We start from the raw sequence: 14,805 nt of genomic DNA on the forward strand, positions 1-14,805 counted from the left end.
CAGAGTCCCTGATAAATCTTTCAGCTTATTAAATGTCAGCTTTTGTCACCAAAAATGGAGCAAAGCCTGTAGGCTAGTTAAGGCTAGCTGCACTGCGTACACACAATACTCCCATATCCTCATTGTCCTCAATCAACATCAACACACCCTCCTAATTTAAAGGGCCTTCTAAGCTGTAACAGTTTCCCATCTTTCCCTCCGTTGTTGATACTGCTGCTCTGTAAGCGTTGCTGCCTTCACTTCAGCCCCACCACAGCCTCAGCATCCAACTCTAGGTTAAAGTTGAGGTGGGTTCAAGAAGTTCCCTCATCACTCCCTTCTACCTTTATGTAAACATTTGCAGGGAGTGATAAGGTCGGGTCCTAGATGCCAAAACCGAAGTTCTGCTTTGCTGCTGTAATTATAGACATTTCAAAATTGTGAGTTGACTGAAATGAACTCAGGAAACACTTGAAAGCATCTCTCCGATTCTGCAATAATAATATTCTTGGCATGTTGATCCATGGAGCAGCATTCCAGCAGGCTCGTCCTCTTTTTTTTTTTTTTGGCTTATACAATGTCCTTATTTCGTGTAAGACCAAAGTTGTCTGGAAAGGCTCACCTTATGTCTTCAGATGTAGATACAATCATCATATGGAGTCTGCTTGGATTATCAACATAATATATATAGCAACAAAAACATTTACAAATATTTGATTAGAGGAAGAAAAAACCAATTGTTTTCTAGGTTTGAATTGATTAGAATAAACAGAAGAATTGCATGAGCAAAGGGCTAAGCATATTGTATAGGCAAATTTATCATGCTGGTTCTTTTCACTTGTGTGTCATTACCACACAGGTAAGAGTTTTTATCATTCTGTGTTATTTAAGGCTTGACACTTGGAGACATTTATGAACTACAATTTATTTGATGCCGGAGCAAAAACATCAGGACTGAAGTGGCACACTGAGCAGCTCCAGCTGTCTTCCCTCCTTCAACGCCGTCCTCATCCTACGAGTGACATCAACAGGATATCCTACACCGGCGGTGCTGACCTCAGCTGACCTCAATCCACTGCACGTACAAGCATTATACGTCGGCATGTGGTCTGCTGTCAACTGAATGGCATCAAAGAAAGTGTTAGCTTTTTAAAGAGCTTTGAATGCAGGCTACAATTTACTAAAACTGTGTTTAGGATGTGCTCTTGATGCAGTGTATACTCTGGCGGAGTGCTTGGCGCAGCCTTCTTTCCTTAAAATACAGAGGGCGGTAGCAGACCTCATCAAAGTTCAAACCGCTGCCTAAAGCTCCCCGCCGCCTGTGAAACCCACTCCTTGGTTTACTTCAAAGGTCACGTCCGTTCACAAAACTTCCTCAATGAAAGCGCAGTGACCTGTGATGAGTGTGCTGAGAGAAATTCTGGAAAGGTCATGTCTGTGATGACATTCTTATTGGTTAAGCTATCCATCCATTATGCTTGCAGGCTTACTGAGGGAGGGGGTTTGGCTGCAGGCAATGCAGAGCCATCGCTTCAGCTATACTGTATGTGTTTGGTTTGAAGCAGGAGTAACCACAAGGAACCCACACTGGCACAGAAAAAACAGGAAAACCCCACTCAGGACGGCTGCAGGTGAGGATTTGCACCACCGTTCTGAAGCATCACCCCTGGTCGAGTCACGATTCAGCTACAAATGAGCCAATTCCAATAAAACATGGAGAAAATGGGATAATGGTTTGAGTTGGTGTTAAAATAGAAATGAGATTTTAAGGAATTCACTGGTTGAGATTTATGTTACTTCCATGTGTCAGTGAATGTGAATTTATTTTTGAAGTGCAATGCTTGTGGAAAACACTTTCTATAAACTGTAACAGTGAAGCAAAAAGGATTTGGGGGAAGAAAGCATAAAATGCCTTTTTTTTGACTAGGTGTGAGTTTGGCATGATGCAAGTACTGAATAGTGAAAGTTTCTCATGCAATGGGACAGAGCAGAAGTCTTTTCTTTAAAAAGTGTGTTTTTTTTTGTATTTGTATTTCACTACCTACGTTTAAAGCAGCACAAAGATGTTTATAATCAGGACAGGGTGATAAAAACATAATCAATATGGTCAAATGAAGATTAGCCGCCCCTTTCTGCACAGTTGCTTCACCTCACAGTCCGAGACATGCAAGCTATATCACAAAAAATCTGAAAATCTGGCTTCAGTTTGCTATTAAAATGGCAACACATGTAAAGTTTAAAACTGATGAGGAGCTGGCTTATACTATACTTTAAAGCAGCAAAAGATCCTTTTTCTTCTTTCAGAGCGCTATTTATTTTTTTAAAAAAATTATAATTAATGATTTGGCTCTATGGCTTGATTAATAGAGGTTGTTTCCATTCTATCAGAGTGTTTGGTGGAATAAAAGGATTTGATTGTGTTGCTTAAACATCTGGTTTCACCCCCTGGTGTGGCAGTTAGCATGCTGAAATCCAGGAGAAATGCCTTCCAGGTGCAGTGAATTTATAGCCCTCAACCCCTTTTTATCTTATGGAAGGAAAAGAAAGATATTGCTCTCAATGCTGAAACATAAAGAAAGTGAGAAAAGCTGCAAAAAAAGAGGGTGTGTGTTTCAATGCATACTTGTGTTGGTGTTGCTATCTTGGTTTATGTGTGAGGCTGCATGTGTGTTGGTTTCTGTGGTGGTATGGAATATTCTTGAAGCTGTTGTTTGGCCATACTTAGCCCTGGAAAACTTACATAGATTATTATTTGACCAGTGGTTTCCTCTGAGTGAAATGTGAGCTGTCATCTCTGTAGCTCTGGATCATCTGGACTGAAGACGACATCAAGTGGAACACTGGTGACTGTGTGGACATGTAGTTTATATTGCAGTGAGCATTCATGGCTGCAAAACAGATTAATTATATATTTTTTTGTTATCATGGGTACAATTTGACACAGAACATTAATGTGAATTGATGTTGCTCCTCTCATTGTTGTGACCTGTTATATTTATTATCTATTTTCCAAAAAAGGGACAGAGCTTCACCTGACATTTTCCTTTGCCGAAAGGACTCACAATCCAGATCCCAGGGTTGGATTTCATTTAACAGCCAACATCTCGAAAAGTGTATTCATTTTAAAGAATAGTTTGCATGTTGCTATTGAAATGGAATCAGGATTATAATAAAGAAAATGCACCAGATTAACAAACCAATGCCCAAAGTCTAAATCTTTACCATGATCTCATAGAAATTAGTGACCTATGCACACCACATATGGTAGTGGAGACTGCAGATAGTTATGGCAGGAGTATGTGAATGGCTGTAATGGGTCAGCTTTGATTACATCTCAGGAAGTAAAATAACATTCAGACAGATTTTGTCTAAGCAGCCTAAATGACTTTATTTTAAAGTTATGGTTAAGACTGCAGGTTTGTTTGTGTAAGTAAAACAATCAAAGTGATTGGAAATAATTAGAAATTTGTCTTGGCTTTATTTTTGGTTCCATGACCTAAATCTTAAGTTTCCAAATATATAATATACTCTCACATGACCAACTGCAACAACTTTGATTGAAACTTGTCTTTCACCCTGCAGCTAATCCACTTCATGGTGAGGTAACATTTTTTACGCACCTTTAAAGGGCAAGAAGATCGATCTCATCCATACAGATACGGAAAGTACAGGTTTCCATGAAATGAAACTCCAAAGACTGTAAATGTGTCAAATTAAGAGCTTGAACCGTGGAGCTGTCAGCCAATGATGCTATCATGTCCACATGTCGGCTTGTCTGCATGTGTTGTGTATATTTGTGCTATCTCTGATATCACTCACACGGCTGACATCAATTACCGACAGATATTAGACAGATGTTCCGTAGTGTTCCAGTAGACACAAATAAGTTTAAACAGCTGGAGGAGGAGACCACTGAAAAAATGAGGGCAACACCACCCTCAGGATACTCCCTGTGTCCTGAGACTTTCCCTGCAGTGAAAAGAATATCTGCTGCTGCTACGGAGGTTTAAACACTCAGACGGGGTTTTGTTCCAGGCCTTCCTTGTGTGATGTGACAATCAGAACAATGAAAGGCTAAAAGATGTCGTTCTAACCTCATTCTGTAGAGCCCTCACCTCCCACTCCCCCAGAGAAATGTCTGGCTGTTTGAGAGAAAGAAAGTAGAGAGGGAGGATGCCCTTGGGGTTTCAAGGGTAATAAATTGAGCATATTATCCCTTCGATCCCAACCCTGACTCATCTCAACTACTGCTGCACCGTTTATGACAGAGACTTCCTGTCCTCTGTTTGGGTTCATCATGCCAGGTCGCCCAAAAAAACACAAATCTATCTCGAATAACTGACTTAATTAAGCCTTGGTCCAGATGTATCATGTGCCTCCATTGTTGAACATGGAAGGATTCACTAATTCAGATAAATGAAAGCAAAACAAATAATGTTTAAGGTTCAGTGACAGAGCGCTTCCGGCCAACGATGGTTGGCTGGGGAAAGCTTAACATAAAACTGAGCTTTTGTGGTTTTATGAAAATAACAATATAGCAATAATTGAAACCCTGAAGTACTGCCAGTGAAGTCATTCTAGTGTTCATGTGGGCCATCAAATTATTTTTTCAAGTACCGTAAACAAACCAGTTATATTTTATTCAGTCAGAGTCAGACCCTCAAACACATAACAGCTCCTTCTTAGAAAGATTCTGGAGGATGCTGTGGAACTCAGATCAGCCCTATTACCCCTGTCAGGTCGTAATATTTACCACTGATCATCGCTCCACTTTCAGTTCATAGCCACTCAACCTCAACTTCCACACTGAGGTGTTGTGGATTTTGTGAACCAATTTCAGCTCAAGAATATCAATGTAGGAGCACACCAAGGTATAAAATATTATTTCTGCTGTTTCTAGGTGTTATTTTGGGCTGAACCACAGGACAGTGGAGATGTAGCTTCCTGCTTCTTGATGGAACATCGATATTTGCCACGCTGGAAAAGTCTCAGCTCTTCCCCTCCCCAAGGCAGGGTTTTCCACCAAATATTACTGAAAACAGTTCAAAACATTATCCTGTGTACAAATGAAATCACACACACAAACACAGTTTTTGGATGTACCAGTTTTGAGTTCTTGTGAAGAGTTTTGTTTACATGTCAGAAAACGTTGAGATGCAAACACATTGTTGATTTGTGTGTTATCATTAGGTTTTTGGACATTAATAACAATTTTAAGAATGCTACTTATCCTTTATTTAATACACGTCCAAAAACAGTTTATCCATTTATGGTTCAACATGGTTCAGAGACGCATGACAGACATCTGGTTATCTGCAGAATCATGACTTCACATCCCCTGCGCTACTTGATTTGGAACTTTTTTTGTGTAACTGACACTCCAAAGAGGTAATCAGAAACCTGATGCTCGTGAACACTGGAAACCACATGCAAACCGAAATGAAAAGGTCTATTAATAGACCAGGGAAAAGCAGGCAAAGCCAACTGCAGGCTGTAAAAAGAGTTCAGTTCAAAAAAACAGAGGCATGGGTTGGGTCGGGGAATCTGATAAATACAGATGTGACTGTGTGCTCACACATCACTCCACAGCGTGCTGGGTTACTGTTTGCCATTGTGGCTAAACAGAAGATTTACTGGCTCTGTGGTTCCTGTAATGTCAGAGTGAAAGAGGACGCTTCCAGTCTGACCAAAGATACCTCTCTCATGGTGACGCTGGGAGGGTTATTGTGTGTGTTTAAGAGTACGCCCCAACAAAGGGCAATTAGTGTGAACCCACTGAAGACACATGTAAATGTTAATATACCCAAAGAGACAATAAAACCATCACAAGGAAAATTGAATACCACAGACACATGAGTCACCTCAGCCCGACTATTCCCTGGTTCCAATAAATAAATAAAAAAGGCTACAATCAGTGTGTGACATATCTCCCAGTGGATAGCATGCCATCGGAAAGAGTGTCATTCTTTTTGGCAGGGTGAGAAACTGGAGATCTGAGGAAGATAACTACAGAGAAGTCACGACAAAGATAGGTTCAGCAGTTATGGTGCCAGAAGATTCAGTAATGCTCACTCCAACTCCTTAAAAGATGCTGAATGTGGCCCATTAATCACTCTTGATCAAGCCTTCTGTTTTTTTCTTCAACCAATCCATGCAGCCGCCTGATTGGTCTGATGCACTGAAGCAGAACGAGGCTAACAGAGTATTGATTGGCACACTGACCTTTGGTTGTTTCAGATGTGGGGGTCGCCATCCTTGAGGATTGAGACTCACCATCAGTCAAAATGGGTAAAGATAGAAACACAAATGTTACACACTTTAGTGTAATGTTTTGGTCTCAGCACACTGGCATCGCCATACAACAACCGTGTGTGTGTGTGTGTGTGTGTGGGTGTCTGTGTGTGTGTGTGTGGGTGTGGGTGTTTGTGTGTGTGTAGACATGACGAGTGGTGGAGGTGAGGATCCAACTTTAAAACCACTTCTGGAGTCTGAGACACAGTTGGAGATGGCGACGAAGGGAGGAAAGGTCTGTGGTTGAGTCGTGTGCCAGTAATGGTGAGCTACAAATCTATGTTTGAAACATTTAAAAGAGCCCGTCAGTTCTCTTAAGTGAAGTAGTGAAGGGAAAATAAGGAAGATGTGGAGATGGGAAGTAGCAGGACCGACAGGGTAATTTATATTTGGCAGTCAGGACAAGTAAAAGACATCAAATCAAAGAGGGTCAACCATGTGTGGGTATTTAAGGTCAACAGATGGGAAGTTTCATTTAGGACAAGTGATAAAAACCTATCTTAGAGGAGAAACAGTGGGGAATGGAGGTAATTATGGTTCAGGGACAGAACTCCTAGAATTCAGATAAGCAAACACATAACCAGGAACACACAGATATCACAAAGGAAACGCTGGGCGATCACAGCATGAGCAAAAACATCCTCAACAAACACACAATATCTGCAGACAGGCCTGCCAGCAGGAGATCACCAGCATTGTGACCTGTGCAGAAGAAAAAAAGAGACAGACGGGAAATGAAACTATGAATGACCTCCAGCTGATAACAAGAGTAGAACAATCCATCCTGACTAAATCTCTGTGAGGTGGAGGTGAGGATCTGCATGCACACTAAAACCCTGCTCCTTCGTTAAGAGTGCAAACACAATGTATATATGTTACTATATAACTTCCCAATTTGACTGAAAACCTGCCCCAAGAATTTGGAATCACATTGGTAGTGATAGCAAAGTTGACACCAAACTGAATCTTAGTTGTCGGTGTTATTATGGAGTGTTATTATTTGAAGTCTCAGAGTACCACCCTGTGAGTTCTAAAGATTTGAACTTTCTGGTTTGCCAGGTCTGGACTATCTGGGATTTAGCTCACACTTTTGCTATAGATGTGTACCGGTAATTGTAATTCCAAAAAATCTTGTAATTGCCTCATGCTGCAACGGTGAGGCAATTACAGTCCTTTATTTCCTTTTTAAAAAAAGGGGGACAAAGGGACTGCATTGCCTGATGAACTGGCTCACCACCAAAATCTAATGGATTGTTGCACCAAAAAAATCTGTTCATTACCTCCTAAGAAATCCTGGCAAGTGCAGTTATTACATAGTGCTGGTGGTGGGACTGTAAACGACAAACTCTGGCCTTATTAAGAATTCAGAGAACAACATGCAAGCATGAAGGTCATAACACACCTTTGAGGGGACTGTTAAAGCTGTATTTGAACACAATATCTAGATAGACCTGTATCAGAGTGTTTCTGTGTGTGTCAAAGTAAATGATGTGATGGAAACAGCTCAGAATCAGCTTTTGGCTCCAATGTAAAGGAAGATCAAGAAAGGAAATAATCTGGTTGCATATCAAAATCAACCCACATTTATGGTAACTGTCAGTGTTATAGTTAATTCCATGTGCCTTTGAGCCATGAAAAATTATGTGAAAGTGAAATAAATTGAAATACGGTGGATCCTCGCGTGATCAAATCATCCTCCGATGATCAAACCACGATATATGAGATCTTCCCCTCCTGACCAGCTTAGTCTCGACGCACAAGCCACCTCAAATGGTTTTGATATTATTGTGAACAGGCAACAGAAGGTTAAAATAAAGAGAGGTCTGCTGAGAAGATACTGGATCCACATCAGAGATGAAGCTATCAAGGATGTGATGTGCTGCGGCACAGAGGATCGTACTGATGATTGAAATCATTTGGAAACCTAAAACTAAAAACTTGATCACTTGCCACCTTTTCAGATATCGAAGCGACTAAAAAACCCATCACCAGGGAGAACTGTCACCATTCATCACACCTTAGTCTGCAATTCAACATGAATGCTGAATGCCAGATGAGCCCTTCCTGAGGAGATCAGTCATGTGACCTCGAGCACCGAGGAGCTTATTCCAAAATAACGTCAGTTCTGGTTCACAATCAAGCTTCAGTCCCATTTCTCAGAACCTAAGGGGTAAAAATTAGACAGTAACGCATTATAATCAAACATCATTTGGATTTTTGTGAATGAAGCCCATTCAAAGTGATAAACCATGTAAGAATGTTATCAAAGAGAAAATAAATTTTCTTGTTTCCACTTAATGTTCTAAAGCAGCCGGATTGTGTTTCTCTTAAAAGCAATGTGTTCTACAAGGCTACAAGTTTTCTATTTCACACAGACAAATTTAAAACATGTGCATCCAGGTTGTTTCTCTCAAGGAGTCGCTTCTCTAACATCTAATCATAACATCTTCATCTAATCGATAGACGGGAGGCACAATTTAAAAGTTCCAACATACAAACCCCACTTAGCCTGAGCTGATAAATATACCCATGGTGCATCACATGTAAACTGAGTCTAATCTGATTTTATGTGACATATCCAGTGCAGATTCCTTGGAGTGTTGTCGCCATCATCTCATTAATCTTTTGTGATAGCAGACAGTGGTTGCATGCTTGTCTTTTTCCACACTGCTCCAGCAGTCCAGTAACTAAAGCGTGCAATCTGTTGGGACCCCAGCCAAAATTTCTGTTGTCCATTCATCAGTGATAAAACACACTGTTTGCATGCTTGCCACGATTTTCTACAAGGCAGACTGAACAAAAATCGGTTTTTACACACGAGAATATATGCAAAATGACATCCCTTTGCCATTAAAGGTGGGAGACAGGATGTGGGGAACAACAATGCACAGAAATCAACTAGATTAACTTAAGTATATGAACATCAAGTTAAAAAAAAACATTCTGTGTGGGTTCAACACTGGAGGATATAAGGAGCTGCTTTTTCCAAATTAAATCTGTTCAAGAACTTGTCACCAATGTCATATCACAAGCATTGATGCTCAGAAACTATTATGGCTTATGACAGATTCCATGAACGTGTGGAGACAGTTTCTAAACAGTTATCAGACCATAGAATTCAGCTGTACACAATTTAGTTTGTTACTGGGAAACTCAGTGGCTCCTTCTACAGGACATGTAGAGTACAAACAAGTATGTGTGATCCACAGGAGGGTGTACAAATAATCAAGAACTGCAGTTATGTTATTTAATTTTAAGACATTATAAATGTGTAAAAAGACAGATGTTTTCATTTTTTTCTTCCCATGTCTTATTTCCTTGACATGCCTAACGCTGGTTGATGGCACTGGATGAAACCTCGGAATGTCTGTAAGAATGACCAGAGTGACACCTAGTGGTGACGCCACAGATGACAGTGTCACTGAAGCCGGGAAGCAATGGAATTTGAAGCTGTTCATTCTTTCCCTTTGCATAATTATATCAGAATATGCTTCTATAATGTCTATACATTCACAAAATAATCAAAACCCAAAACACTCAAAACTTCAAAGAGAAATTCAAAAAATGGTACAAACCAGCACCCAATGTTTTATAGTAACTTATCCTGACCCACCAAATGCCAATAGGATGAATCTGTCATGTTCAGTTTCAGGCTTAGATGCTAATGTATTCACACATTCTTGCTACATTTCTGATACATGAAAAGTACAAATCTAATAATAAGAGTAAAATGCAGTATGGTTTCACTTCCTCTGATTGTGAGATCCCCTACTGGAAACGTGGGGATCTCACAATCTGAGACTCAGACAAACCTGTTTGTCTGGACTTTGTCCCTGAATCCCCATACAAGCCTGAAGTTTGGTTTGACATATTATTCGCACTTCGAGATTCCTGAGAAAGATGATTCTAGATTCATGCAGATCCTTCATACTCAAGGTTTTCATAATTTAAGGCCTGTTCGGTGTTTTTTCATTTTACGAAATTCAAAACTCAATTATAGACATCTCAAACTTATAGTTTTTCATAATCTTTGTGACTGAAGGTCAAGATTAATTGCATTTCTTAAAGAATAAAAAACAGAAATACACAATTAAAACAGCAATAAACCAAAATTAAACATTGATGCAGTTACATATTCAAAGATCAGAGCAAGATCTTCTCAAAGAACAAATAAAATGTATTGCAAAGCCACCATAAGAAAAAAAATTGTACAATTTCATTGTATTTTAATTACATTTGTTGTACACATCTGTGATGTGCTGGCGGCGTGTCTGGAGCGTCTCCCTCCTCATACCGCTGGGATAGGTTCCAGCAGCTCGTTACCCACGGAAGCGCAAAGAAGCGGTTCGGAAAATGAATGAATGAACGAATGACAATTAACTATTCATAAGTTAAATTAATATTATTAATTAATAATAAGTGTGATTTTCTTCCCTTATGATCTCTATGATAAAACAAAAATTGTAGAAAATGTTTGACTTACAATCCATCCTGACAGAAATCAATTATACTACTGAAACTGAAATTCTACTGTTAAAAATGCAAATCATATTACATTACAATCCTTCTGAATGTGAATGAATTGCACAGTGAGGTTATTTTGAGGTATAAATATGAACGCTTCCCTGTATCCTTAGAGATGGAGCTGTAAATTAATCCATTTAATGTTCCACTACAAAGTTCCCAAGCAAAACAAGCTTCATCATATGGAACTTGCATCATTAGCTTATGAGAATGACACCAGTCATAGAGGTACCCTGAGAAAAATATGCATGAAGAAACACCGAAAGAATCTGGTATGGTTTGGTGACGATGTTCCTCAGCTGAAAAGAGGACTGCTGTCCTTCTCATTTCGAACCGCCTCCTCCTCCCCTGAGATGACCGGCTCAGTTATTTCCTCCTGTTGGGCAACATCCACTCCTATCAGCCCCACCACCCTAAAATGTGGACACACAGGATGGCTTCAGTAACTTGATTGCCTAAGAGTCCATACAATTCCAAGGGTTAATGAAGTGAGAACATTCAAAACATTAGAAAATGTTGTTTCTGGCTGTAATACTGTGTGTGCTGAACCAACTGTGTTATGTTAAAACCACTGACTGTACAGCATAATAAGCAGAACATGTGACACAAACTGACTAAGCAGCAGCACTTTGCAAACTCAGGGAACCTGAAGCAGAATGGCTCTTTTTTTTTACTGCATGGTGAACAAATGCATTTGGTAAAAATTTTGAATGAAAAATTGTGTACCACTTAGACCACATCAAAAACCGGCACAATGGTGTGCCACCTAAATGAATATAACCACATTTACAGTACTTACCCTAGGGCAAACAACGGAACAGCACAGAGTCCTGCAGACAATGCAAAGACGAAGCCGGGGTACCATGCCACGGTAGCAGAATACACACTGTTGAAGATTGCGTTTGATATGTTGGAAGTTAAATTCTCCAGGAAAGAAACACAGGCAAAGAGGGCTCCTGTGAAACACACATAGGAGAGAGGAGAAGCAACCTTTAACCATAGAGTGACCAAGAACAGGATAAACCTTGAAGCAGGTTAGTCAATAAAACCCCCTTCGCTGCAGCAAACATAGGCGCTGTTATTTTAAGTGTGTCCTGAGGTTACTGAGCCTCACGATGCTTCACTGGCCTCTAGCATCTCACACACAAACACACACACCCAAACACCACACACACACACACACACACACACACACACACACACACACACACACACACACACACACACACACACACACACACACACACACCTGTGAAGCCCAGAAATCACTCACCCTGCTCAGACTTAGAGATGATACTTGACATCATGGACCGCAGCATCGGGAAAGGCATGACAGCCAGTAACACCAACACTCTTGCTGTTGTAAGCAAATAACAGAGGACGTATTATAAAGTAGGGATGGTAAATATATAACACAAAGTCAAATATTATTTTGTAGTTGTAAAGCAAATTATTTAAGGATTTTTATGCTATAATATTTAATGACTATTGGAAAAACTGTCATTTGACAATTTAACAAACAATATAATCTCGCTGTCATAATTATATTGTTTTATTAGTTTAGAGTGCAATAATCAAATAAAATGTGTCATATACTGTCCTCTTAATATACTGTAAATGACCATATAAAACAGTCCATTTATCATGAAGACTTCTCTCACCTATAAACACCATTAAAGTTGTCTTTGTAAATGCCAACACAATCATGGCTGATGTGACAGACAGAATCCCAATCATGATAATAATCAGCTGTGGAACACCGCAGTATGTAAAAGCAGATATTCCCAAAAAACTGGTCAGGAACACAGTGGCGGACAGTCCTGCACCGTAGCCAATCAAAACTTCATCCCAGCACAGTGGCTCACTGAGTTCAAAAAGTGTTAACGTGGACGTTCCACCGAAGAAGGCGAAAAAGAAGCTGCTGATGATGAGAAGCAGGAGTAACAGACGGGTTCTGGACCTCTTGTCGGCCCGTCTAAACATCTGATAAATCCCAAAGATCATCTGTTTCAAGGCGGAGCTTTTAGGGGAACCGTCCAGATTGACGGCATCAGCAGGAACCTTCTTCACAGTCTCTTCCAGGATGAAAGTCGCATAGAGCAGGACCACACACTGGCACAACACAGATGTCACAAGAGGCCAGTTGAAGCCTGCATGTTTAAGAAAGGGTCCTGTTAATACCGAGCCCACCCCAGACAGAAGGCCGATCATCATGTCCACCCCAGCTAAGCGCAGTGTCTTCTGCCGATCGTCCTCACACAAGTCTGCTACGTAGGCGAAGCACCCCCCCATAAATGTGCCAATGCCTCCAAACAGAGAATTGATGACCGAGAAAACAATGAGCAAATAAATGTTCAGCCTAAAGTAGGACACCATGAGGAACGACAAGGTGAAGAGCGTCGTGCCGATCAAAGGCAGGATGATTGTGATCTTGCGCCCTCCCCGGTCACTATAAGCCACAAGCATGATAGTGACAATCATAGAGGGGACTGCAGTGAACACCTCCGAGTAGAGGGAGAAGAGCGATGCCTGCCTCTGTACCTCCTGGAAACACAGAAGAGAGAACACAAAAAGTCTAGGATTAGATGTGATGTCACACAGGACTGTCGGTTGTAACTACTGGCCTAGGAGTTGGTAACGATCAGCAAACAACGTGTGAAAAAGAGATACTAAACATCTAATGTCAGGATATCAACATGCATGCATTTTGGAAACATTGCATGTGAGTTTTTCTTTGTCAAAGAACACAGGTGCAAAGCTTTTTATAGAGCCGCAGGTGCAGCAGTGACGCCTCACTTTTACTTCCTTATTAAGTTCCATTATTGATTAATGACTACACAAATAAAAATAGAAATATCATTGGATTTTTTTAAATTAACTTAAGACATAGCAGACTGAATTGCTGTGTGAAGTAATAAGTGATTGTTTGCTCTAACATAAAAGGCATTTTCCTGAGAGGTGAAGATATGTATGTATGTATGTGAGCATGTCAGTATGTACCTGTACAAATTCAGAGCAGTAAAGTTTAATCACATGCCTCACTGCACATGATCATATAGCAAAGATAAGCTAAATCAGTTCCTTCAAGTGAGACGTGTTGCAATACGGTATCTGAACGGGTTACAGAAGATTTTACACTGAACCATTGGAATGAATGTTAAAGACAAACACAGTTATTTACACAAAAACTAGTTGATGTGCATTGATGTGATCAGTTACAGCTACATAATACTTTATGGATACACTTCACTTCATCAAATAAATCATCTTTTTCATGCAAAAACGATTCAATTGCAGTGACAGTAGAGGGTTTTTTTTTGTCTGTCTGTGTAAAATGACTTTCAAACAGTGCTTATAATGTGATTGTCATTACAAAGGTTTAGTACTTGTTAACTAAAACTGTAACAGAAGTGTACACTGGAAAAGTTCTTTAAGTTCATTTAAATGCTAATCCTTGTGCACACGAACATCTTTGTCCAATGATTTCATACTGACCTCGCTGAAGTGTGAATGGTTGCTGCTGCTGTTGGTGTCACATCTGGAGGTGTTGCCAGAGATCGGATATGAGGTGTTTGTCACTTGCTCCCAAATTCTCCGGTAGATGTACTGCTGCAGGAGGGGAAACGTGAGAAACGCGGAGAAAGCATATAAAGCAACAACGGGCTCCACGAGGAAAAGTCCCCTCATTTTGAGGGACAGCTGCAGGATTCCCTGAAAAAGACAATTAGAGAATGCAATTAAAATTTGTAATGAACTATGAAGACTGAGTCTAATACACAATAATAACTGTGCTACACACGTCGTTTATGGGTAGCTAGTCTAGCCATTTCAAAACAATGAGAAAAAGAACAGTCTTGATAACTTTCTTTACTTTTTTTCATTGTTACATTGTCATCCACATGTAGAAAAACACCTACCTTTTACACAATCGCCGCAGCTCCAATTCGATTAGTTTAAGAGTCCTGGAAGACATTGTTTACAAGGACAGCTGTACATCTCTATTTATACCGA

At 40.2% G+C, this 14,805-nt stretch overlaps 1 protein-coding gene and 1 long non-coding RNA gene across 2 annotated transcripts; one reads left to right on the plus strand and one right to left on the minus strand.

Annotated features, from left to right (window-relative positions):
* The first annotated feature begins 1,472 nt into the window (after positions 1-1,472).
* LOC137605696 (uncharacterized) lies at positions 1,473-8,468 on the plus strand. The gene is made up of 4 exons (XR_011037773.1): positions 1,473-1,610; positions 6,217-6,267; positions 6,417-6,534; positions 8,232-8,468. It is a non-coding gene; the product is annotated as an uncharacterized lncRNA (long non-coding RNA).
* A 1,031-nt stretch (positions 8,469-9,499) lies between these two features.
* On the minus strand, positions 9,500-14,798 carry si:dkey-5g14.1 (lysosomal proton-coupled steroid conjugate and bile acid symporter SLC46A3). Its single transcript, XM_068331409.1, has 6 exons — positions 14,712-14,798; positions 14,290-14,505; positions 12,456-13,338; positions 12,068-12,151; positions 11,594-11,750; positions 9,500-11,207 (listed from the first exon to the last, which is right to left on the minus strand). The coding sequence occupies exons 2-6, from the start codon at positions 14,479-14,481 to the stop codon at positions 11,090-11,092; spliced, it is 1,434 nt and encodes a 477-aa protein (XP_068187510.1). The 5' UTR covers positions 14,482-14,505; positions 14,712-14,798; the 3' UTR covers positions 9,500-11,089.
* Positions 14,799-14,805: the final 7 nt, after the last annotated feature.

This window comes from Antennarius striatus, chromosome 13 (genome assembly GCF_040054535.1).
Source record: "Antennarius striatus isolate MH-2024 chromosome 13, ASM4005453v1, whole genome shotgun sequence".
NCBI classification, from domain to species: Eukaryota; Metazoa; Chordata; class Actinopteri; order Lophiiformes; family Antennariidae; genus Antennarius; species Antennarius striatus.

Excerpts from the sequence above, each read along its gene's own strand:
- si:dkey-5g14.1 (XM_068331409.1), bottom strand. The coding sequence starts at position 14,481 with ATGAGGGGACTTTTCCTCGTGGAGCCCGTTGTTGCTTTATATGCTTTC. Across the intron at positions 12,152-12,455 it reads AACTTTAATGGTGTTTATAG|CAAGAGTGTTGGTGTTACTG; the intron begins GTGAGAGAAGTC and ends TGCTTACAACAG. Across the intron at positions 11,751-12,067 it reads CATCTCTAAGTCTGAGCAGG|GAGCCCTCTTTGCCTGTGTT; the intron begins GTGAGTGATTTC and ends TGTGTTTCACAG.